The following is a 26,710-nucleotide window of genomic DNA, read 5'->3' on the forward strand; positions in this document are numbered from 1 at the left end:
GAGTAATCAGACAGCTGATCGATGACCCTACATACCCTACATAGCTTAAAAGCTTATCAACCAATATAAAGTGTTTATGGAAAGACAAAAATATATATATATATATATATATTTATGTCCATAAATATTCACTCGACGGTGCATCTATCATACTCAGATCAATTTAAGCAATTTAACTGGCTCAAGTTAATTATCGATGTTTGGATAGTCGGTCTCGGCAAACATTCCAAAACATTCAAGACACCTTTCGCATTGTTACCTAGACGTTATATGTGAAGTCCGAGGAAAGTGTTCACTTTCATTTCTTGATGTAGGAAATTATACGTTTACCAGTAGTAGTGGGTTTGTGGGCGTAACCGTGTAATTAGAGAGAAAATTCATCTGTCCCGGTTAATTTTGACGACGTACGAAAGAACAATGGGGGGCAATGGGGGAAAATGGCTAAATACGAGTTGAAATCGCTATACTCGTCTTTTCCTTATTTCGAGGCCATTGCCTATGGCTTAGCGAAACTAGTGTAACACATTCCCATCCTTCGATAATAAATATGAAACTTTAAAGAGCACGAATAATGTGTACGTTAAATATATCTTAGAAAGAGCGAAGTAGAGCAGAAAGAGAGTGAGTATGTATTGCATATAGTTGAAAAAAAAAAAAAAGCTTTTTGTCATCAGCACCTGTGGCATACTTTGGAGAGCAGCACTCACTACCACTTTCCATTTAATTTCTTCGTACTTGCGTTTTATTAAAAAAACAAATACACGCGAGTGTATTACACATTGAAAGGAAACACCATTGTTTATTTAAAATACCAAAAAAAAAAATGAAAAAAATAAAAAACAAAAAAAAGGAAATTAAGCATAATTTATTTTTATACATTCTTCCCTCCTTTTCTCTTTCGCTTGAGGTTACTGTTCTAGAAAGAGAGGAGAAAAAAAAATACGAATAAATGAATTAAAAACATATTCTGTCGGTCGATTACTTGTGTAATCTTGAAAGTGATTAAGCAAAAGTTAAATAAAAAAAAAAAAAAGCAATTATTCGAATTTCATAAATAACTAAAAAAAAAATTGTAAAATTATCAATCATTAAGTAAATTATTCTGTGAATTGTTTTTTTTTTTTTTTTTGTTTGCCCTGATTAAAATGTGCGCCTATTACCTTCAGGTTATTGTTCTCTGATTGCCGTCAGATTTTTTTTTTTTTTTTTTTGTCATTTTTACTGTTTATCGTTATAAAATTGAAAAGGATGACATACTTTCAAGCGTTCCTCTGTGCAAAGCAAACAAAACAAAAAAAGTTAAGTCACTGAAATGTCTATTTTGTTTTTATAAATCAAATTGAAAAGTGGTTGAACTGAAATTACACTGTGTTCGATTAAATTACGAAACTTCTGCGTAACCGCATTTCTGTAGAATTTATAGAAAAGTAAAAAAAGCAACAGAACAACAATAAACCACAACGTGTCAAAATGAAGCTTAAGCTCGACGTAGCTGTACAAACCGATTTGTGCGAACTGTTATGGTCCTCCAGTTCAAATTCGTCGGCAGACACTTCACGTGCTTCCTCGGTACCAGGTAAACAAAAAAAAATAAAAAATAAAAAAAATAAAAAACGTTCATGAAATTGTAACATTAATCACTAGAAAGAAACAAATCATATTTAGGGTTAAAACGAGTCTTTTCTCGACCTTCGTTTTTCTTACGACACACAACTTAAAAACAAAGCAAGTCAAGGATCTATTGTAATAATCTGCCTACCGAAAAATAATTCGACTCTCTCACTTATTCGCCGAACTTTTAATATGAGGGCGAAGTTACATTGGTAACTGAATTGAAGGATTGTTAACATAAAAATCCATTCCAAGTGTAGATTTCCAGTTGACGTTTTTTTCACAAACTTTTGGGAGGAATCGATGAACTTTAGTCTAAGCAAAGATTAGGCCTCCATTACAAACCAGATCTTAAAGCCGGAAATGTGACTTCATTAAACCGACAATTGGCGGGACAGACAATTGGTTACGGCGTGATCAATGACGCTATTGTTCTGCTTATCAAGAGTACACATTTATATAATCCCCGATATGCATATTATTACATATATTGCGAATTGTAATAATATATCTCCTATGGTCAGATAGTTAATAATTGACAAGCATTACATATGTATCAAGATCGCAATTGAAAAAAAAAACTTGCATTGCAAAGAATTAAATTTGCTCTCAAGCAATTTCCCAGGAGGATATTCTCGCACATTTGAATATCATCTTGATATTTACATACGTAAATATATTATATATATGCGTATATCGCGAAAATTCTTTTGCATTGAAATTTCTAATGCGTTTGTACGCTTATCGACTTTTTAACTTCGGATTAATGCCAAAGAGAGTTTGAGTACACGCTTTGCTTGGGTAGTATATAAATATAATTAACCGTTATTTGCAATTTTTTATGCTTTTTATTGTAGTTGTGCATGATATTTTCGTGGTCGGTCATATATAGCCGGCCGTAATTGAATTTTTATGATTTCCATTAATTATTCATTAATGACCACATGAGTGAGCACTGATATGTTTACAAAGAAGACACATTGCTTCTTTTTTTTTTTTTTTTTTTATTCACCATACTTTACCGCGGAATGTATGTTGCATGGTTTACGAGATGTGAAAGTATGTGATTAACTAACGGAAATATAAACATATATATGCGCGTATAAAAAACAACATGTAATAGCGAATTTTATTAGGTTTTGTGTTTTCAACAAAAGCAAATATAATAATAATTTCTTTCATTCATTAATGTTAAAATTAAATAAACATTTTTTTTTTTTTTTTTATGAAAAACCCTTTATTAAATTAGCAAGTAAGAGAATTACATTCACTCGCGATCGAATCTTTTGTACCAATCACCACCGCTATCCTAAATAAGAATAAAAAAGAAATGGAGACGAAATCAATTTTCATACTTCATACATAATATTGGGTGGGTTGCGGCTGATTTTTTCTCTTTTCAGAATAAAAATGGAAATTTATATGGCTTATGTGTTGTATTTTATGAGTAACAAGCAACAATCACGGAAAGCAAAGATGTTTTCAGTTTTTGTCATGTAAGGTTGCGGGCTGGATAGGCGTTTTCTTTTCAAATTTTTAATCATTTGCAAATGTTTTTGCAAATTCGTAAACGATATCTTCATTTTTGCGAATGATAAAAAATTATTTACCACAAATACTATACGGTTGGGCAGACAGACAGACGGACATGGTTAAATTGATTCAGAATTTCAATACATATATACATTGTTGGATCTCTGAAGCTTCGTTCGGGGCGTTGCAAACGTTTTGACAAAAAGAATATATCCCTCATTTTTCGGTGGCGGATTATAATTAAATTTGTTTATAACGAATAGGGCGCATTCAATGCATATAACAGTTTGTTCGACTCGATAAACGAAATCAACTACAAATTTCAAGACGTCATTCTTCCAAATAAATAATTGACTTACAGTCATACTCAATGAAAAAGCCCATAAAGAATTGAAAAATAATATTATTGTGAAGAGTTAGCGGTAGCCATATGTACTTGTGTATTTCTTCTTACTTTCTTCATTTCAATAGATTTTCAAAATCTGTACCCAAGTATGCAATATATTACATACTTACAAACGGTATTTCTCAATCTCATTCAAGTCAGCAAAATTTTTGGTTCTACTCCTTTCTTTTATTTATTCACTGTTAAATATCAACGAGAAACAATTCAAATATATTTTCTTCATAAAAACTCTTGTGACGCTTTACTCAACCCCAAAATTTTTCTACTTAGGCTTCAAGCTTTTCTAGCCCCGTCTCTGCCAATATATTACAGGAGGCAACAAAACGAAGCTGATCACCGCCGAAAAAACCTCGGAAAGTTTTCAATATGACCTAATAAACACAACAACCCTTCGTGACGGCCATCGTACAAGTGTAAGGGACATCCTCCGAAGGTCTGATTGTATTATATATATACAAAAGTAATAAAAACAGATTAAAGCTCCAAGCTCCAAAGGCCCTTAAATTCTAAATACAAAAGTAATTTGTTAGAAAACATTCAACTCAACAATTCAGGTCAACTTATGCTCGGCGATTTACTTAGGTAGTCTTGCTTTTTTCTATTTTAAAGCGGTTAAATGCTTTCGTTAGATCTATGTACAGCTACCAAGAATCCAGGAACAATGCCTTATTGAACACTATTTGTTGACTTCAGTAAACTTAATAGTTTTTCTGCTTACGTACGCCTCTTCCGCTTAAATATTTTATTTAAATTTATTTATTTGATCTTATTGAGCACTGTTCGTTGATTTCTTTCAAGTCAGACATTTCCCTACTTATGCTCAACTATTGTATTATCCTTTTCGTCTTTTCATTCACTTCAAGATCTTTCAATTCTCTATCCAAACGTCTGGTGTGGTAGCTTCATCAAATTCTAAACCGATTTAGGCATGTCCGTCTATCCGTCCGTGTAACGCAAAAACAAAACTACCGGCTTTAAATTTGTCAGAAACATTGAAAGTTCTTGTACGCGAGTTGGTACTGAAAGTGGGCTAAATTGGCCAAAGGACACGCTCACATTACCACGTGAAGTGGGAACACTTTTGCTTTTGAAAAAGGATAAAAAAATTGGTTTTTTGATTATTACTCATAAACTATAGCAAATAAATTTATAAGAATTTGAAAGTATGTTCTCCGGGCGATGCAATCGTACCTGTACAAAAATGGGCAATGATTCTTTTCCATATCTTTGCAAAGCGCAGAAACAAGTTTCAATAAGCGCATAAAATGCATATATTCTTGACCAGTTTCTAACTGTATAGCATCTGTGGTAAACGTTCGCCTGTTAACGAAAATTACAGCATCGCGTAAAAATTTGCCAAAAGGATTTGGAAGCGATTACAAATTTTCAAAGTGCACACCTACAAGGTCCACACGTCCACTCCATATTATAGACCATGAAAATTTAGTTCTTTTACTTTTTTTGGCCCATTTAGGATGGCAGTGTAACGGATATAAAAGATTCGTACGCGATCGAGCATACTTTTCTTACTTGTTTACTTGTTTAGTTTAGCATTTTTGGGGAAAGGTGCTGGGTATAAAAAATTCGGTCGCAGCCGAATAAAGTTTTCTTACTTGTTGTATATGTGTATGTATACGTATATATTTTTGTTGAGCATTCAGAGAGGGAGAAGTATAGATGAGAAATGTGTAAGACTAATTAGGGTTTGCAGGTGCTAATGACACTTAATTTGTATTAATTAAGATTTAAAAGATATATATATACATACGAAATAATTATGACAATATTCTTACTTAAAAAGTTGTTAGTTTAGCAAAAATTCCACAAATTATTTTTTAGCGGAGACGTAACATTTATTTTGGTTTTTATTTTTTCTATTAAAATAAATGATTGAAACTTGTAATGAAAAAAAGATTTGATTAATTACTTTCATAATTATTATGGTATTATTACGTCAATATTACTACGAATCGGTCTCTATTACAAAAATAAAAATTTTTCAGTAGCTTGTAATCATAGTAGTGCACTAAAATCTCATTTGATATTTATTTCTAGTGTTATTTATAGTAAGGCAATTAGATTGTTGTTCTAACCATTTTTGTACATTGAATTTTAATTATTACAGTAAAAATGAATTCTTTCAGAATCAGTAATGGGTGTAGTGAAGAGGTTTTCTACGTGTTCTCATATTTATTGAAAAATATTTCAACGTTTTTGGCGCCAATAGAAAACGTGGTTGTGAAATTGTGCATGTTTAGGCTTGCATAAGCATGTCTGCTTAAGACCATAGCTTAGGATAATAATGTAATATAAAAGAAGTAAGAACATTATAGTCGAGCGTGGCCGCCAATTAGATATCCTACTAAATCAATTTCTTTATTTTCATGATAAAATACCAACATTTACATTTCGTTTCTGTCTAAAAGCGTAGTAACAAATAGAGCGACATAGCCCAAGTTCGGTGCAATTGATTTTTATGTCAAACTGTTAATAATGGATTAATTATCTCTGTTATTATCTATTAATTATCTATTAAAAACTTGACTGTCTTCTCCATGCAAAGGATTATAATACGTAGAAACGATTATATAAGACGCGAGTTGAAAACCTCGACTCATCCGAGTAACATTTTTCACATCAATTTAGTATGTCAAAATACGATTACTCCGGGGCAACGCACACCATTAGCCAACCTACAACAACTTTGCCAAACACAGTCATTCACTCACTTTTCTAATACTACAGCGAAAATTATTATGTAAATGCATAATAATTTGCATAAAAGCCCTCATATCATTTTGCACTCAACAGGTCAACTAACGCGGTCCAAATTTAGGACACAAAAAATAGACCTAAATGCGGTTCGATAAGGTTAATTTTTATGTCAAATTATTGTTATGAATGAACTTTCATCGAGTAGTATTGAATATTTGGCCTTTTTACCATATAAAGATTCAGTTTCCCTAGGAACAGTAGTAGGCAACTGATTCAACAAGTTGCGCCATCCGATCCAAGGTTTTCATATCAATTTACCAAGCGATTCTTGTCGTGAAGTTCTGAAGAGTACAAATAATAAGGCATTGTATGGAGAGTGGCCGAAAGAGTGGTCCGACACATACCATTGTCAATAGCGTTCATTCTTGACCCCTAATGCGACAGTGTACCAGATTACATGAAAATATCTCAAAAATTGCAACCCATAGATTAAAGACAAAAATGCACGGACAGATATCAGACGTACGTGCGGATCGACAGATCGGTTTAATAAAAGGTGGGTATATCTTAAGTCTTACTGAATGGTACATAAGTCCTGAATTTCGTCAAGTGCGACCTGCACGTTAAACAAAAATTTACATGGGCAGATGTATACGCCAACGGACACTCTTAACCCAAATTACAAAATAGCACCGAGTTGATTGTGAAGCGTGAGTCTACCTTCGAATCTTGCTGGGTTTTGTGTACATCTGTACAAACTTAATATACTTTTATCACAAAGAGTTTGATCGCCCGCCTGTGTTGCAATGTTCGCAATGTGTAAAGCCATTTTAAGCTGATCTTCCCCATCTTTCCAATTTTCTACTATAAAGGTAGGTAGGTAGGTATAAAAAATTCTCCTATAGCCGAACATAATTTTCTTACTCGTTTAGTTTTAGCAAATTTTAATGCATACGCAGAATACATATAGACACATAACTAACTTGTGTGTAGGCTTTAAAATATAGATTAATGCAGTGACAAGTTATTTGCAGCGAATAAAATTTGTGGTTGATGCAAACAATTTGACTTGAGAATAATATTTAATTTTATTTACAATAAACAAATTTTTTTTTTAATGTTCTTCTATCGAAGCCTATTTTCCGAATGACTGCAATTATTTTCATTCAACAATAAACAAATAGTTGTAACTTGATGGTCGTATGACTTTAATAAACAAATAGCTTACAGCGATTTTTTATCAAATTTGTGGGCGATTGGCTTTCTCAACACATGTAAGATGTTTTCAATTGCAGTTTACGCGGTTATTGCAATTCGATTCTAAGGTAAGGTGTACAATTTAGCTAACATAATTTTTTTTAAGCGATGCGATGAACGTCACTGAAGTCTGTCGTAGGAAACCTCCTTCAAATGCTATAGAAAGTTGAGTTAGTTAAGAAGCCTGAAGCTTTTGTAGTAAGTAAGTAACTTATGAAAATCTTGATGAATCTGTTTGCAAACAAAACTGGAATGTGTGAAATAATAAAAAGAAAAAAATATATATATAGACAACTTCTTAAAAAATAAATACATACATTATAGTAAAGCGAGGCCGGCCATTAAATATCCTATATCACATCGCTTAATGAAACTCTTCGTTTATTTCGGTGACAAAATATCAAAAGTAGTTTTCGGGCAAGCTCTTCTATACGTGGAGAGTTTCGAAAAATGGATTGAAGTGGACGAAAATGTACTCAAACATTGAAACTTACATGTTGAACGTAAAACTATAATATGTACACGCATCACGTAGGACAGACAGGGAGATGGACAAAGAAGTAAAAATCGATTCAGGAAATGATTCTAAATCGACCAATACAATAAAAAACAAGTAAGAACTCTATAGTCGGTCAAGGCCGACTATTAGACACCCTACACCCTACACGGTTCTGACACTTTGTTTAATATAGAAATTCATTCATCATCGCGATAATACATCAAAAATTATACATTAGTTTCATGTGAAGGCATACTTCTCAAGAAAGTTCTTCAACTTGGATTTTGTCGGCATAGACCGGTTTTGCTTTTCATGAAAGTCTCTACGTATGGGTGGGTTTAAGTAAAAGATCTATATCAAATTACACTTACAAACCAATTTTCATCACAAATTATCAAAAATTGAACTTATTTTCCTTTAAGACCTTTATATTAGGTAAGATGCCCAAAACATACCTACTTTGTGCAAATTCGCTAAAATTATTGTTTAAGTCAAATTATTATTATGCACGAACTTTCATCAAGATATATTGAAGTTCAACTCTTTTTAGCCTAAAAGGACTCAGCTTACGTAAGAATGTTTTTACGGAATAGGGTTCAACAAATTGGCCCAACTGATCTCAATTTTTTCGAAGCGATTTACAACCCCTGAATACTATTACTCAGCGAGTTTTATCGCGAAATTCTGAAAATTAGAATAGTAATAAGTCGTTGTATGGGGAGTCATCCGACCCGAACCATTTTCAATAGCATTAATCATTGGGTCAAAACAGGTCGGTACAACAAATTACATCAAAATATCTGAAAAATTGCCGCCTGTAGGTTGTACATACGAAAGCAAAGCGAACAGACGTACAGACAAGGTCTATCCTAAGTGCTTCTGGATGTTGTCTGCGTCACCCCGTACAAATTAGTGTATCACAATCGGTGGAGGGTATAAAACGTTAGTCTATGTTAAGTCATTCTGAGTACTATTTGCCACAACCACACAAACTTAATATTGGTATAGAGAATGAAAAACATAGTTAACTGTAGATCTCATTCCACTTAAAGACTAAAGAGACAAACGTTATTCTTTTTGACTTACTTAACGGGGAAGACCAACGTGGCAGCCGAAAAAAAACACTTTTCTTTGGCAATTCTTATCATTTAAGCGATAATTTAAGCTAATAAAAAAAAAAATTGTTTTTTTTTTTTTAATTTTTCGATGGCTTTACTTCCGTAATATACTAAGCACTTAAAATTCGGCTCAAGTTGAATACAAATCCAAACTTTCTATTGTTTATCCTACGTAATTAATTGTGCGATAATTAATATTTGTAAATAAGACTGCTCCAAAACTGCTGTTTCCATTTTTATTGTTTGCTTATAAAAAAAAAAATAAAAAAAAAAAAAAAAAATAGATAAATAAATAAACAAAATATGAATTACATACCAAGCAGTACTTAATGAATGAATGGGATTACCCGACCACTAATTTTCAAATTATTTAAAATTCATTACTTTTTAGTGAAATTGTCGAATTTTTTATTTCATTCCAAGTGAAAATATTTCATAATCGTTTTGACAGACACTGCTGCTTATATGAAATAAAGATACGGTCGTTAATTTGTAAGAGTAAGCAACAGGTTGGTGAAGTGCGTAAACGCGCATATCCATTATAAAATTACCAGTCTGTCAGTCGTTACTCACTCACTCATGCGGCACTTTAGCGATTTTGGTTTCAACCAAAGAAAGCAATCAAACGCATAATTTTTGCACACACGCCAAAGAAAGTCATATAAACTGTAAAACACAGGTTAAACACTTTTCTTGTACGTACTTACACGGTACTGCAAAAAACGGGTGCGTTTTTCACAAAAAAAAAAAAAAAAAAAAACAATAATAAAAATGTACACGCCGCGGGGCGACTGCTATGTACCCACCTCATTACGTGGATTTTTAATAAATTGTTGTCCATAGCCCACAGGTCAATGAGATAATTTTCTCCCTGATGGTGCTAATTAATGGCGGAGCAAATTTCATGCTTATTATTGTTATAAGTTGCCCTCAGAAAATGTTCATAATTATTAACACAAAAATTTCTCCCAAGCAACATTTTCATCAGTTTTTGATTTTTCGATTTTCTCTTTCTGGATGGCTGTACCAAGCCAAACTGATTTAGAGTTCAATGGCGGTCAAGGCTAGTCGAGAGTTATTCAATAAGTAAATGCGATACGATTTCAATCAAAATTTTATTGTCTCTCTTAGGTGCGTTCGATATCCATATTCACAGTTATCGTCAACGTTTGGATATATTAAAACCTTTTTAGTCACAGTAATCGCTCTCATATGCTATGCCTTCCTTTACTCTTATACTTCTCAAAAGCGGCAAAAGAGGAAGGCTTCGTCTCGGCGGTGCAGTGAATAAGTAAAATTGACATTTTCGTGCTCTAAAGCCAGAGTAAAAGTGATCGGGTAAGATGGTTTTCAGGGTGGGCACATTATTATCGGTCCTCATATGTTTGAAAATGGAATGCGGATACCGCACTGTCATAAATGTAGAACGCTACAGATCGACGCTAAGGAATTACTTGGGGCTTAAATTGGAAGACGTCGGCGTACGCACCGTCGGGTTCCAACAAGAGAGAGCTATGTGTTACAAGGAATTCGATTTATTACTACATGCCAAGTAGGTAGTGATGCAAAAATTTCAAAAAAATTCTGATATCGAATCTCGTCTGAAAAGCTATGATTTAACATTTTTAAAAAACTCCTCGTGAATTTTTTTAAACGCGTTAATCTACAGCAATAAACCAGACCTGTTTCGTGCATTAGAAACGAATATTGGCGAAATTAGGACCGTTACGATAGCCATAGAACGAGTTCTCATCACAACTTAATTGCATCGCATGCACATTAAAAGATAAGAAAAGTTTCAGCTTTTCTGCTCGTTCCTCTCTAGTTGTTTTTTTAAACAGACAACAGGTATCGCAAACACTTTATGGCATATCTGGCATATCTGGCAGTTTTGGGAGTCAAAGCAATGCTCTCGTTATGTAATGTATGCGCCTCGAGACAAGTTTCCCGAGTCGTTCGGAAATATTTGCGAAAATTAAAATTTCGCACTGTTATCTACAATATGTCGTTTGTCGGGTGCACGGTATTTATTGTAAGGCAAAAAATGTATCGCAAGAATTAGACGACTTTGGCATTTCCTTACGCGGACGGCCATTGACGATCATTCCTCGCCACTTTGATCGATAGGGGTTGCAAACAAAATGACAAAACCCGCATACTCTACCATCTTAAGACTATATTGATGGGGACGATAAAAATTAAAAAATAAAAGCAGATTAAGCAATAAATGCGGGAATTTATTTGTGCGTGTAAGTGCACCATCCAAGGCCAATTGTGCTAAAACTGGCGTACAGCCAATAAACCAGATGCAGTAGCCGGGCCAAAAACAGAGGCGGCAACATATGTTATTTTAACTCTTAACAATGAAAACAGTATCTATACAAACTTATTATACTCAAAAAAAAAAAAAAAAATTTTGCGGTTTTGTTCAACAACAACAATGCATAAATAAATAAATAATAATAATCTTTTCTTTTTTTTTTTTTTTGTCATTTGTTAAATGCTTTACATTTCTTCTTCTGTTTTTTTTTTTTCTCATTTTTTATTCTGTTTGAGTACTTTAACAGTAAAAACATTCAGCCTATTATCTACTATTCATTGTCAACTGCAATGTGTTCGTAACATTCGAATAGAACTACTGCGATTACTATTACTATTGCTACAATTACTTCTGTTACTACTGCTGCTACTGCTATTGCTACTACTACTACTACTACGACTATTGCGACTACTATTTTTACTACTGCTACGTCTGCTGTAATACTACTATTACCACTGTTATTACTTTTATTAGTACTGCTAGGTATTATTACTACTATACTTATATATAGATAGTAATATATGGCTGGTGTTAATTATTTTACCAACTGACTAAATTTTAACAGACTTTACTAAAAACAAATTCATAAGCGATTGATTTTTTATGGATGTATTCTTTACATGGCATCCAGTGGTTGGTTTATTTTATAGCGGTGATACCCATAAGTACTGACTATAACTATACGCTGTTTACCGGTATGTTGCGGTCTATTCGCTACATCTCTGTGTCTATACAAGTATATCATCAAGTATGGGCAGTTGGGTGTATACGGTTTAGTTGTTTTTTTATTTTATATATGCTCGTGTGTATGTATGCATTTCTGCTCGTAGAGGTGCGTTTGTTTTTACTCTGTTTGCAATCATATGTGTGCCCCTGCCCATAGCAGCAACCAGTTTAGCATTGACAGTCATAGTGTTTAGTTTAGTTTTTGAACCTTCAAGTCTAACGAAATAGCTTTTTATCATCATCGTGTACTGTGTGCAGTTTGTATGCTTGTATAGTTGTGCGTTGATCATATTCAAACAAATTGTTTACCATAAATATTAAAGATATTATTTATTATTATTATTTTTATATTTTTTTTTTTAATTCGTTTTTGCTTTTTTTTAACTTCATAAACTGCTCTAAACTGACAACAATTTTAACTAATAATTTGCGTAACGCACGCATCGGTTTTATCAGTTTATTACCAGGTGTCATATCTGAAAGTCGCTTGCTGCTGATATTTTAAACAAGTGCTTAAAGTAAAATTTTTCTAATTAACTAAGTGTTTTTTTTTTTTTCTTTTTTAATTGATACCTATATGAAAAGGGGGAAAAAACGCCCATCTCGGTAAGTTTGATATTTTTGTTTTGGATTTGCTACCGTAGGTAAGATAGCAGAAGTAGGAAATAATCGTTGGGCTTAAATTCTTATCAAACATTGTAATAAGTAAATCAGAAAACTTGTACCAATTTGCTTACTACTATTACTGCCACTGCTACAACTCATCATTTATGGCATTAATGTAAAATTGTACTCTTTTTTGTAAATTATGCGTTAAAGTGAAGTTAAAATTGTTACAGGTCGTGTATTATTGATAAGAATGAATAATTGAAAAAAAATTTTTTTCTTTTTTTTTTTTAATTATAAACGTTGCGAAGTTGCATTAAACGCTTATTCGGTCAGTTTAAACCTTTTATTTCAGTAGATAGGCACGTAGTTTTACCTAAAAGGAAATGGGTAGATGGTCGACGATTAGGTGAAAGGAGGACCTAGACAGAGAGGTAGATGGCTGAGGAGGCAGAAAAATAACGGCTGATCACTAAAGTGACTTGCACTTCTGTGCTGGGCGCAAATAGGAACGGACAACTAATCAGATGCTTGGAGGGATGGAGAAGCTATAGCTATAAGTAGGAATGGGCATGAGTAAACCAATTCACCAATTAAAGACCGATACATATATAATGATCAGCCGCTTGAGCTAAGCGAGCCGGGGTGGTATCAACATTTTGTATCCCTCATGAAAGCCGCTAGTTGCCGTCGAGAAGGCGAATGAAACGGGGAGACGGTGTCGTATGGGGGTGACAAACAAACAGATAAATATTACGTTGCACATAGTTTCGGTAACCATATTTCAACAGACATATGTATATATATATATATATATATATGTGGGATTTTTCACTTTGCCTTTATATCACATACGGAATAATTAAATTAATACAAATTCATTTTACTACGATGGGCAAAACGACAAAGAAGTACAACTAATGTAGCTATGAAGCCTACGCACCATTAGCTATCTACGCACATACTACATTACACTAATCGCTTTAGTGAATTTATTAAACTTAATATTATCAATATTTTCATTCACTCTACGCATCCAACAAATGAATTCGTTTTTACTGAGTTTTATTTTTGAAATTTGTAAGAAAATAAAGTACGATTAGTTAACTTTTGTATAACTGTCGCCGTCGAAATGATTACTAATTGCGTAGCGAGTTCTCGGAAGATTAGATAGAATCAAATGAATCTAAACATTCTTTCCTTTATATCTGTCGTTGAGTACTTTTTTGTATTCATCAGCAAAAGCTTTATTTTACATTCTTATTGTCACAACGTTTGCAATCGAAGCGCGCCTGAGATAGGCCCACTAAGGTATATATATATAGTCTTGATTAATGTTAAGTTCTGAATCTTTTTAAACATGTTCATGCTGTCCGTCTATTTATAGGATTCTGTAAATGTTTTGGTACCCATTTTGCCGACTCTCTTACAGTACAACATAAACTGAAAGAATCTCTATGATCAAAAGCAGAAGAGTGGGATCTTCGGTCCATATTCATAATCTTATAAGGAACGATAAAAATTAACGTTTATTTCCGGTCCTATACGAAAACGAACATAATTGATCCCGCCCATCCAATATTTTAAAAAATCCAAATTTAGCTACAACGGCTCGAAAATGTTGAGTTGAACCCACCTTCTGTTACACCGATCGTTTCAAAAGGAGGTTAAGAATCTGCCGGTCTGTCGACCTTGTGTTCCGTTGTCCTTTGATGTTGATTTTTTTTTTCAATTTGTGGGATATACGTGGAAATTTTTATCGTTTGCCTTCTATGGTGGTCTACAAGTTCTCTCAGTTTATGTTGCGTATTGTAGGCCAGTTTTCAGGTCCAGTTTCCAACCAATGAATTTAAATTCGATACAGGCAGGAATATGGATATGCTCGAATCGATTCAGAATCGTGCCAATGTATAGCTTTCATCTCTCTGAAGCCACTACTGGCTCCCCCAAGCTTCCTTCTGGTTGTAGCAAAGGTTTTAAAAAAATGGTTATACCAGCCAGACCTATGTAGCACAAAGGTGCAAAGTTTAGATGAGATCCGAGTTCAAAATAGAATTTTTAGAAAAAACTAGCAGCAGTAATTGGTCAAGCAGTAGTAAGAATTTCCAAGCACTCCTAGAATTTTCTGCGATCTTTGTCTTAAATAATTAAGATTGAAAAAGATAAGTTTTCGCAAATTTCAAACCCTATGTAACTTCTTGATCAAGAGAGTTTTCGACCCGAAGTTTAAGATCTTTGCAAAATACTCATACAAATGTCTATCCGCTACAGCTTGTAAGTCATCGAAAGCAATATTTTTTTTAACCTTTTTTTTTTTGCTCTGAATATACTGGATTTGTGGTTCGATTTGTATTACCCGGAAATTTGCGCGAAAGACCCTTCGTACATTTTTATTTAACGTAATCTATTCAGATTGTCTTTGGTCCGTCCATATATCCCCCCGTATACCTTCGTGCTGAAAACTGGGGTAGAAATCGAAGAGTTTCCGTATACATTACATTTTGAATTGGCGACCATAAATCTAATTTAGAAATGGGCTTGATCTGCCCGTGGTTGAAAAACTGAAATTACAATTTATAGTAAATATTAGTGTGAAACTCCCTAAAATTGCAATGAAATGCGATCCCGCCAATCACTCTGCAAAAAAAAAAGCCGTACCTTTCAATCTATAAGAGATATTGATTTTAAAATCTAATGCGAACAATTGCCAGAGCCAATTAAAAAGAAGATAGAAAATATGAAATAAACCTGATCGGCCAACTGACAACGTATCGACATTTAAAAATTAAATATTTCGCAATTCTAACTTATCAACGTGTGACATGTGATGGGTAATGAAAACTAAAACAAAAGTGAATGTAAATTTTTTTTTATTTGGTTTATTTAAAGTTGAAATTTTTCGTGGGCGAGTTACTTCATTATTCAAACTTGATCTGTGCAGCAAATGCCAAGCTGCTATTCCAACATTTGCGACCATGAGAATTTCATCAAAAGGCGAGGGACAAACGTACTCGGAATTTATAGATAAATATATATTTATATATATATATTTATCAAGATAAATGTATAGAATAACACATACGCACATAGCATGAAGCAGGGGGGGTCTTACTCTATGTGTGATGCATGAGTATTCGTATTCCATATGAAAGTATCACTCCTAAGCGTTATAGCTCAGTATAATTTTATCTCCACGAATATGGGGTCTCTTAAATGTATTTCGGGGTGTTACAAACCACATTATAAAACGAGTTTATCGCCATCGCGTGGTAGAGAAGCTGACTACAATTTATCGAAAAACTGTTCGCTTTAGACTGTCTTAACAATAACGTAACAAAAATCTCAACTTAAATGTCAACCTCTACAGTCTTTTATTCTATTTTATGGCCAATGCTTTGAAACATTGTAAGAAATTCGTCCCTGAAGAGATTAAAATAAAACTTTTTTTTTTAATAAATTTTACCAATGCATCAGCACCAAAGGCCAAATAAGTATTCTATTATAGTTCCGGGATGGCTGCTGGTGTTATGAGTACGTTCAACTTTTGCAAGTACACTGTTTGCTTATTTATGTCATTTTAGATAGACGGTAGCAAGTAAATACTATACTTAACAGAGAGTCGCGTTCACATCTATCTAATTATTTGGCATTTAATTTCTTATTTATTTATTTATTTATTTATTTATTTATTTTTTTTTTTTGTGTTGCCATTCTTAGAACCGACATCTGTTATGGATTTTAAAAGCAATAAATTTAAGGGGAAAAGTTTCAATTATAAATATCATTCTTAAGATCATTGGAAAACACTGCGATGCTAAGGGTATTAACTGGATGGTCTTTACTATAAATTAGTAAATGTTAGCGCGCACCTATAAAGGCTTCTTAAAATCACTGTCATCCTAAGCCTAGTGTCGCAATAAAAAGAAATCAAGCGCAATAAAAAGAAGCAATGCCGACAATAATTGTTTTTCTAAAATTCTCGCAATATATTGATGGCATGTCAATGTATCGCGACGAAGTGGTCAACCGTTTGTATTCTAACATACAGATTACAGAGAAATGTTTACAACAAGGTAACGAGCATACGCATACGGTTGTAAAAAGGTGTCAGTTAATATATTCCTGCACATAATTTATGACTTTTACGGGGAAGTTTCATATGAAAAGCATTTGCTAAATAATAAAAATTAGTTGCTTTTGAACGTCTTAATAACATTTTCAGCGGAACAGAGTTCAATAACTATACAAACGTACTTTAATTTTTGAATAATCCTTTCCACTGCAAAGCAAGCAACATATAGTTTTAAGATGTTGACACAGACGACATTTCCAAGTCCTGAACTGTTCAAGTTGTTTTCTATATCCTTCATAAACCAATTGAAGCCGTACACAGCCTTCGTATCTTTCAAGAGCTTTCAAAATCTAAAGAATAAAAACATTATAGTGGGCCACAGGCAACCATTAAATACCCTACAGCACTTTGCTTAATAATTCATATGATGGCGATCTTAGATGGGAAATGGTCGAAAAGTGTTCTAATTCGATTTGAAATTTCACCCAGACCAGTACACGTCTGTATACCAACATTTATGAAAAAATCTCAAAAAGAGTCGAACAGACGAACAGGAAGTCATTTTGAATCGATGTCATCTTAGCGGTGAAAATTAAAAACGGACGTGTTGCTCAATTCCTAGTCGGATAGTGATAAAAGAGAACAGCAAAAATAACAAATTTAAATAAACAGAGCTTGAAGAAATTTCGTCAAGCACGCAATCACACTACTATTCTTCTGGCTACCCCATGATATCGTAGACTTGTATTAAAACTTGAGCCTCCCTAATGGCTTCTAAATTTAATAAAAAGTCCGCCAGCAGAAGGCTTCTTATGCTTTCGATATTTTCTCTATAGTGAATTCCCCTTGTCGGGTACCAATGACTGTACAATTGTAGTCTCAAAATCTTGTTGAGAGATCAAATTCCGAAAACCTCTTCCCGCCATACATGCCACCCATTTCTCTTTCGTAAATAAAAAGTGCACTTGATTCGCCATAGATCTTCTTTCCCTTCATGTTCAAACATATAATTCTTTGTGTGCTCTTACATTGTGCCGACGACTCTCGCATTGTGCCTAATACTATAAATATAACGGGTTTTCTTAATTCCTGGGAACAATGTCTGTTTGTATGGGAATATATGGCGACGGGATAGAGTTTAATAGCACACTGACTGAAGTTTCGATTAGTCGCTGGCCATAAAGCTTACTAACTCCTGACTATAGTACCATATTCAGGGCAGGACCGGCCTTGCCAAGCATTGTAATGATTTCGAGGTATACTTAATACCTTTGCCTTCGCATCGGTCACGTATCTTACGTCCGACGAACTTCATATATGAAGGGATATGCATAACTGCATATCCCTCGATTTGGATGTAGTACACAGATAGCATAAAACAATCCGAACAGCCATTGCCAACCTTTATTAGCGGGTTAGTGGGTTGCCCTTTTTAAGATATGAATCTAAAATACTTTTCCTTTACTTTTATTCAATTTTTACTAAATTCAAAATTTTTGATTTCGGAATTTATTTTAAGAATGCAGCCCTTTCGAGTATAGTAACCTAATGTAAAAGCGTAGCATAATGTGAAAGGTGCTCTTGTTCCTTTAATGTAATTCTTACAAGATTTGATTTAGTTAAGAACCTCTAAAGCTTTATCTTTTTTAAACGTGTCATCATTTATAATCCATATCAAGCACAGTGAAATCGAGAGAGCAATGTATCAAAATTTGCAACCAGAGCGTTTGCGAATATTCAGTTAGAATTCAAATTCCGAGGGTATAACTGATTATATTAGGATTATGAAGATGTGCGTGAATACCTTAACACCATACATCAAAAGCCTTACCATTTTAATATTTCTTTGAGGACAACACTGAGCGGCAAAGACGAAAAGCAGAGAATCACTTATGCCTATACGGATTAGTTTGTCTGTCCTTGCCCTAGATAGAAGAAATGGTTTCGCTCTTGTGTCCTAATTGTTTTCGACGAAAAAAAAAAAAGACTGATTAACGCGACCAATTAAACATTCGATTGAAATCTCGGGCCAAGCATGAGTATTGTATCTAAATTAAGTAGTAGTAGTAGAGGCATACATTTGATGTGGGTTGTGAAAATGAAATGACCTAACTACTAAAAGATCAATTTCTGACCCTTGGATACAGAAACGAGAGATAAGCGAAAAATTAAATAACACATTCCCTATAAGATCACACTATGTATGTATGTAAATTAATCGTATTTGATGCAAAGGCAAGAGTATACAGGTAGATTTGATTTAACTTGCTTAACTATCTCGCTGTCTTCGAATTCCAATAGTTGCAATAACTTGAGGATGAAATTTTACATCCTATCCAATATGAATTCGCTAACAAATACGCCCACCATAGGTAACGCATGGATTGAAATTACCTCGAAAAGGAACTGAAATGATGAAATTTGCTTTTATTCAAAAGAAAACAACAATAGAAAACGAGGAGGAATACAAAACTTATATCTTCGTGTTTACTTACATGCATGCCATGTGTCCTATAAAGAAATATTTTTTTTTTTTTGTTAAAACAAAAGAAAGAGGCGAAGAAGAAGTAACACAAACTCAATGCATAATAACTCAAGAGCAATTTATGACGACATGAGACGCCTAATGATGATCATGATCTTCTTCATATTAAACCAATGCGTTTACTATCGAACAATGACTTTTATCATCATTCGCTTTTGTTTTGTCGTCTACGAATAGAGGGCAGAAACGCATACACATAACTCATTTTTAACAGACAATAATTTCACATATTATTACTTTCCTAAGATGGTTATTTAATTTATATACAACACTTTTTTTTCACTAAAGGCGTCCCTCAACGGACTTAAGCGTGCATGCGATGCTTTCTCTTTGTACGAAATCGAAAAGAAAAAAAAACACAAATTATTAATGAAGACTATTAGCTTCCGGGCGCGTAATAGTGCGTAATCGATAAATTCTAATCAGTGGCATCACGGTTAGCCGAAAGTTGCTTACACTTTGTCGTCGAGAATTTTATTAGTATGGGAAGCTTTATAAAGTATTTTATAAATGCTCTTTCTTCTTAGGCCTTTCAATCGTTCGATTATTAAAATCGAATCCGAACTTTGACAAGTGAAATTATGCAAAGTATCTGCGGAAATTATAATCACATGAAATGAGCGCCACGGCGGGGAAAATCTATCATTTCATTTATTTGTATATAATCGCTTCTTACTTCTACATCCATAGGGGGAATTGTACATAAGTTATCGAATGGTTGTTTGAAAGGGATTGACAAACGACCCCGTGGATCCCGCAAAATAATAGGTGTACCGAATTTAAGTTGTTGTGTGTGCCGTGTTCAAATTGGCGGCTTTATAAAATCTACCTGTCACATGTCCGTTTGTCCGCAATTTCAAACATTGATGTATGCACGATATAAGCCAAGTTTCAGTTCTGTACGAGCTGTCGCTCACTATATATCAAAGTGTAAAGAGGTGGGTGACATCCATGTCACTGCATTTTATTCCACTTTAAAGTCGAGAAAAATGGAGCGGAAGCCATAGAAATAGCTGGGGATAAAAACACAGTATGCTAAGAAACAGCTAGGAAGTGATTTAAGAGATTTCAACTCAAAACAGTTTCGTCTTGAAAACGATTAATGCTCGTCCGTCTTCAGCAAAAACAATTCAGGAGATTATCTTCAACTTGGACTGGCGACTTTTCTCATTTGGGGCATATTCGCCAGATCTGCCTCCCTCTCCCGTTCTGATTGGTACTGGTGCGGATCGACACACTTATATTTAGCAGATCAGCAGCTCAGGAAAGTGAAAAGAAAGTGTGCAAAAATGGATCAATGACTATTTCACCTCGAAACCACAAAATTTCTGCCGCGGACCAGAGTCCGCAGGTTACTCGATAAAAGGCAAAAGGCCATAAATAGTGATTATTAAGATTTGTAACGGAATTTGTTTGTTCACCTGATAAAAGTGAAATTTATGTGTCTGTCTTCTAACTTTAACAGTCCATCTCTCTGCTGCCCCTTTGTTGCAGTTATGGTTACGAGTTTCACAACTGGCAATAGAAATTTATACTCAAGTAAATTCTAATCATTTCGGCCAGGATAAGGGCAAAAATTAGCTTAATCCGTCTGCGAAGTAAGCAAGAGTAGCCAAAGCTTGTAGAGCTTATATAAGCGCTAGAACCAAGCTGAGAGGTGAGTCTTAAAACTCTCCTGCATAAAATTCAAATATTCGGTTAACTAATTAACAAATCAAACCAAGTAGCAATGAATTGAAAAACATATATACAAGTTGAGTAAGCAAATTGAAAATGGCTTTCACTTTGTGTACATATATATGTATATATGTATTAATGAGCCAGTGTGGGATGTATTGAAAGATACAATCTAAGAACGTAGAATAGAATCTATTTTATTATTCTTATACAGAATTCTAAAGTTAGAATTACAACAATAAAGTCAGGTAATGTTCAGTTCGTCTCTCAGCCCATTGCAAGTTTTGTTGCTACCCTGTTGTGACTTGAATAGGAAATCATCTCAAGATAGAGGAATACATTTCATGCTTCTTGGCGGAGAGTCTGTAAAGTCATTCGATTAATTTGACGACGCGAGCGCGTAGCATGCACCCAAGCCATTGTTCATGGTTACAAGTCAAACGTTTCTAATCGTTAGCTTTACAATGATCATGATTTGAAGATGGGCGGAAAAATAACAAATAACGCATCCAGTGATAGCAATATTTACAAATTTCACACTTAAATTTATATCATATACCTAAACACGTACATATATGTATGTGTAACTAAAGCAAGTGTTTTTTTTTTCTTTTTTTTTTCCTACTGCGGTATTATGTTGTAAACATATACATAATTCGGATAATTGTATAAAAGTGCAATCAAAACCACTGAAAACTTAAACTTTCATTTTCATTTGAAGTAAATGAAAACAAAAAAAAAAAAAAACAACAAGATATCACACAAAATAAATATAAACAACGAAATCGTGAAGAATATGTGGCATGAAACTAAGTTTTTGTTTATATACATATATATTTAACAAACAAAAAAAAAAAACACACACACACATACATACACATAAATATACAAATATACGCCAGCTCGTTACATGCAGATGATGTGCAAAATGTTTATAATGAACGAAAAGTACATTCACTTGGGAAATTAATTTTTTTTTTTTTTTTTTTTTTTTTTTCAAAAATACATAATATATTGGTGTTGGGCACCTTTGCTGCGAAATATAAAAACACTACACACTGCGCACTATCATGCTACTACTACTACTACTACTACTACTACTATGCTACTATATATTATTGTTTTGTTAAACGCTAAACGCTAAACGAAACAAAAGAGAAGAAAACTAAAAGCAAAATCGGAAAAAAAAAAAACACGGACCCATTTGCTATAGAAATGGTGGTAAATTAAAATCAATTTGCCTGGTGTGGCAGCAGCAATTGTTGTTGTTACATATTTCAAGCAATCACCAGCAAAACGGTTACAGCATTACATCTCGAACAACAATAATAATAATAACAATAATAATAAATAAATAAATAAATTGACAATTGTTTTGTTTGAAACACATAAACAACAATTACAACAACAGCAGTTAGCGGCAGCATCAACATCAACATCAGCAGCAGCAGCAGCAGCAGCAGTAAAAACTGTTTGAAGTCATAGAGAAAGGGTCTTTTGTTCATTTTGCTAATATTGAAATAGAAAGGGTTTCCTTTCGCATGTTGCATGTTGTATATTATATATTGTATGTTGTATGTTGTATGTTGTATGTTGTTTCCCTTATTCATTTTCGTCATCATACGTAAACTATTTTCTTTGCCTCTCATGCGGTTTCATTTTTCGATAACAATCTTAATTAAAATTGGAAGCAAAAAAAGTAATTGCTTTCTGTTTAACAATTTATTGATATTTTAACAATATTTCCTGTTTATTTTCTTTCTTTCTTTCTCTCTTCCCTTCCTTATTTTTTATTATTATTATTATTGTTATTATTTTCATTTCTTCCTTAAAAAAGATCTATTAGCTGCCTGGGAGGAATTATTAGGTTGGAGTGAAAATGCTGTTACCCCCTGTAAAATTCAAAAAGAGTTGAGCGATTTGAAAAATGCTCTAAATTGTATGTGCAACAAATCATCATCTGAGCTATTAGACACAGAACCAGACCTTCATATCGCCATCGAAAATTTGGAGGTAAGCAATATAATAAAAATATAATTATTATTTTAAAATACTTAAGAATTTATTATCAGAAATTTATTCATTAACAGTCAGTTCGGGTACTGTTTTCCCACTACTACTTTCTTTCTTAATCCTAACCCTGCCTAACAAGCGGTGACTTCAAGTAACTTTTGAACTTTATACATAATTCTTGCTCTTCTTTTCCGATTTCACATCTTCAAACAAGTGAAAGCAATATAGTTGGGCATGGCTTGTGTCGCTAAATGCCCTACATTAGCCTACAGTTATCCATATATCAACTTATCAAAAGTAAGGCTTTATGTGGGTAGTGGTAGTGAAAGAGTGATCCGTTCGAGATCATTTTCAATAGCATGCCCAGTTAAGTTGAACAGAAGAAAACAAGGCATACAGACAAACAGGTAGACAGAAAAGCAGACAAGCAAGCTTCGTTTTCTGAATCAATCGCAATAACAAAGATGGATCTATTTCATGTCCTTGTGGGTATTGTATACATCCGATTGTAGAGTATGAAAATTGTATTAGGCTTTGGCTGAATTTTTTATACCCACTAGGCTTTATCTTAAAAGGATTAGAAAAGAAGACAATCTAGTGAAAGAGGATCTAGTGAACTTGTCCCATTTTCACATGAATATTGAAAGAATATACGTGGACACTTGTATCGTTTTATATATAAGATTTACAATTTTTGTGTAGGGTATAAAACACTGAGCGATATCAAGACAAAGGCCCACCAATATCAGATCACATCATCATAGTGACTAAGTGAATTTAGGTCACATGCTGGTCTATTATTTTTACTTGAATGACGGATTTTATGATCTCATGACTAGTGTAACAAGCTGCAAAAATTTTCTAGGGATCGGTCGCCTCGACAATCGGCATACACCAATCGTTTTGAAATTGTTTGCTATCAAAGATCACAATTTGCTTTGGATCACTCTGCACTTAAAAGACTAAATATATTTTATATTATGTTCAGATTTCGAAATTCAAAAATTCACTCAAGCAGATGCCTAATAAAACACCCCTTGAGTAGATTGCTGCATAAGCGCCTGGAAGTTATTAGTAGTTCTTCAACAGAAAGGCATTGAAAATTATTAATTTAAAAAGTCTTTCTAAATCTAAAGTTTAATTGGGATTTTTCGCAATCAAACTTGTTTAACTTTACTCATTTCATTTATATAAATCCTTTATATTATAACGCATTCATCTCTATATAAAACTTCACTTTGTTTTTGTTTTTTTGTATGTTCATATTCTTGTTGCATTCGGTTTTGGCTTGGAATTGACAGAAAGAAGAAGGCCAATTGCTAGTGTACCGTGGCAAAATGTTAAAACTAAATGCCTCTGCACACAGTTGGCTGACAAAGCAAGAGAAACGTTTAAGTAATGCATTGGAAGAGCAGCAGCTGAAGGAAGCCGCTGCCAAAGTCAATAACAATGAATTAATCGAAGAGAAAGAGGAAATTGAGTCCGAACAACAACTGACGTTACAACAAGAAGTACAACAACAACAACAAAAACAACAAAACAACGACCACAACACTACTCTTACGATGATGGTAACTGATAGCAATGGCAATCAAGTGGAATCGTTTACGGCAGCCACTGCCACCACAATGTCCGCAAATACGATGGCAGCAGCAACGGCAGCACCAGCATCATCAATGACAACAACAAAAACGACAAATACAAATGATAAGTCGTCGAATTTAAATATGTTGATTAATTCTGAAAAAGAACTCCATAAACATTTGAAGGATGAAGTCGCTGAGATGTATGAGGCCTGGGATCACGCACATGCTCGGTTCGAATTATAAATCTTTTGCTTTGCCTTTCACTTATCATTTTTTATGCGTATTAGCAAATTTTAACAATTCAAAATTTATTTCTTTTTATTCTTTTTTCTTTTTTTCAATTTTTAGTATCAGTAAACAATTGGAAGTATTGAAATCGTCATCGACTGCTTTAAGTCAATTGGAATCGGGTCTGTCTGAATTCAAAAAGGCCTTAGTGCAAGATCGTAGCACATTGCAGGGCTTGGAGGGAGCTCTAAAGAAAGGTCAGCCCACTCCTGATGATTTGGAAAATGTGAAATTGGTAGCAAAACTATTATCGGAGAAAGTTAACGTAAGCCAGGAGCAAGTAAGTTCTTAAAAATATTGATGCGTTTTCTCAAGTATTAAATAAAGCGAAATTTTAGCTGTCTGCTGTTCAGGGTTATTTGGATTCTAATCAGATTTTGCATTTCACACGTTTTACCGCTTCGAATGGTTCGCTATCTGATTCGGGTATTTCCGATGGCGGTACAACCTCAGATGGCGGTCTATCTGAACACGAACGCCATTTGGGTTTTTTGAGACGTTTGGCCAAGCAAGTGGAATCTTTGGCGCCGGGCAGCGAGGCCATGAAATCGATTGCAGCCCGCGTGGAAGCGGCCGAAGCTGAATTGAAAAATTTCCAGAACACATGTCGCGCCTTAATTGTGCGAACGGTGGTTTCCCAACAAAATAAGCAACAACAACATGAAAGTAATAATGGCATCAAGTTGAATGGTATCAAATTGACTGAGAAAGTAAGACAATCATCGCAGCATATTGATCAAGAAAAGCGAAGATCGAATGATTTGCATGGCTCTGATAATGGCAGACGAAGCAGACGCCGATTACGTTGCTTGCCAGGAAATAATTCACATATAAGACAAAATAACGGTTTACAAACAACGCCCGACGATGATGATCCTTCCGATGATCCAAGTTTAACTTACGAAATCGATTCTTCCGATGATGATCAAGCACCGAAACGAGGCTGGGCTTGGCGTATAGCTCGCGTAGCTGTGCCTATGCAATTGGCCTTATTTACCGTGTTCTGCGCTGCTTGCCTAATGCAACCGAATTGTTGTGACAACATTAACAATTTTTCAATGAGTTTTACACCGCAACTTCGTTACATACGCGGTCCCCCACCAATTTGAAATAATAACCGCAACGCGGAAAGATATTTGATGACACAGGGTCATATTATCGTTATTGTAAGGCTCTCCAGTTTTAAGCTAAATGATGTCCAAAAACCCTGCAGTTTATATCAAAGATTTGACATTTAAGAAGCAGACAAAAAGTTTTGCTAAAGCCTAAAACGGTTAATGAGAAGGGGAAACGGTTCCACAAAACATAAATTATATGCAAAATGTGCGTCGCTTTAAAAGCGGCTTAAATTAGCCTTAAATAGCATTAAATTGTTTATAAGCAACATAGTGAGTGTGGGTGGGTTAGTAGGTGTGGGTATTATGAGTGTTAAGAAAACCACAAAATTATGTACTTAGGTTTCTCTTTTTTTGCCCCACAATTTTGTTTAATGGGCAGATGATACGAGTCAAACGAAAGTATTACAGCAAACGTAAAATTAAACGCATTTGACTTTTCAAGCAAAGAAAAGAAAAAAAACGCAAAGGGTAAAGCAAAAGAAGAAACGCTTTTCTTGCAAAACAAATGATTAATAAGAATGTCTGTTAAACAAAGCGTTGACAACATCAATCATTTCGTTTTAAAGCATCGCTGCGTTAAAGATGATTTCATCCAAAAAAAAAAAAGAAGCAGAAAACAA

General features: G+C 34.0%; 1 protein-coding gene across 4 annotated transcripts in view; it reads left to right on the forward strand.

Annotated features, from left to right (window-relative positions):
- The window catches only part of LOC119645157 (probable serine/threonine-protein kinase DDB_G0282963), a 72,013-nt gene extending 45,303 nt beyond the window's left edge, over positions 1-26,710 (forward strand). For 3 of the 4 annotated variants that reach the window (XM_038045123.1, XM_038045122.1, XM_038045124.1), the window contains 4 exons: positions 22,923-23,098; positions 24,400-24,914; positions 25,033-25,252; positions 25,311-26,710. In XM_038045123.1, coding sequence (XP_037901051.1) covers positions 22,923-23,098; positions 24,400-24,914; positions 25,033-25,252; positions 25,311-26,081 — 1,682 coding nt within the window. In that variant the 3' untranslated portion in view covers positions 26,082-26,710. Of the gene's footprint in view, positions 1-807; positions 1,577-22,922; positions 23,099-24,399; positions 24,915-25,032; positions 25,253-25,310 lie in introns of those variants that run through there. The other variant, XM_038045125.1, reaches the window with a different exon arrangement.

This window comes from Glossina fuscipes, unplaced genomic scaffold, assembly GCF_014805625.2.
Source record: "Glossina fuscipes isolate IAEA_lab_2018 unplaced genomic scaffold, Yale_Gfus_2 1, whole genome shotgun sequence".
NCBI classification, from domain to species: Eukaryota; Metazoa; Arthropoda; class Insecta; order Diptera; family Glossinidae; genus Glossina; species Glossina fuscipes.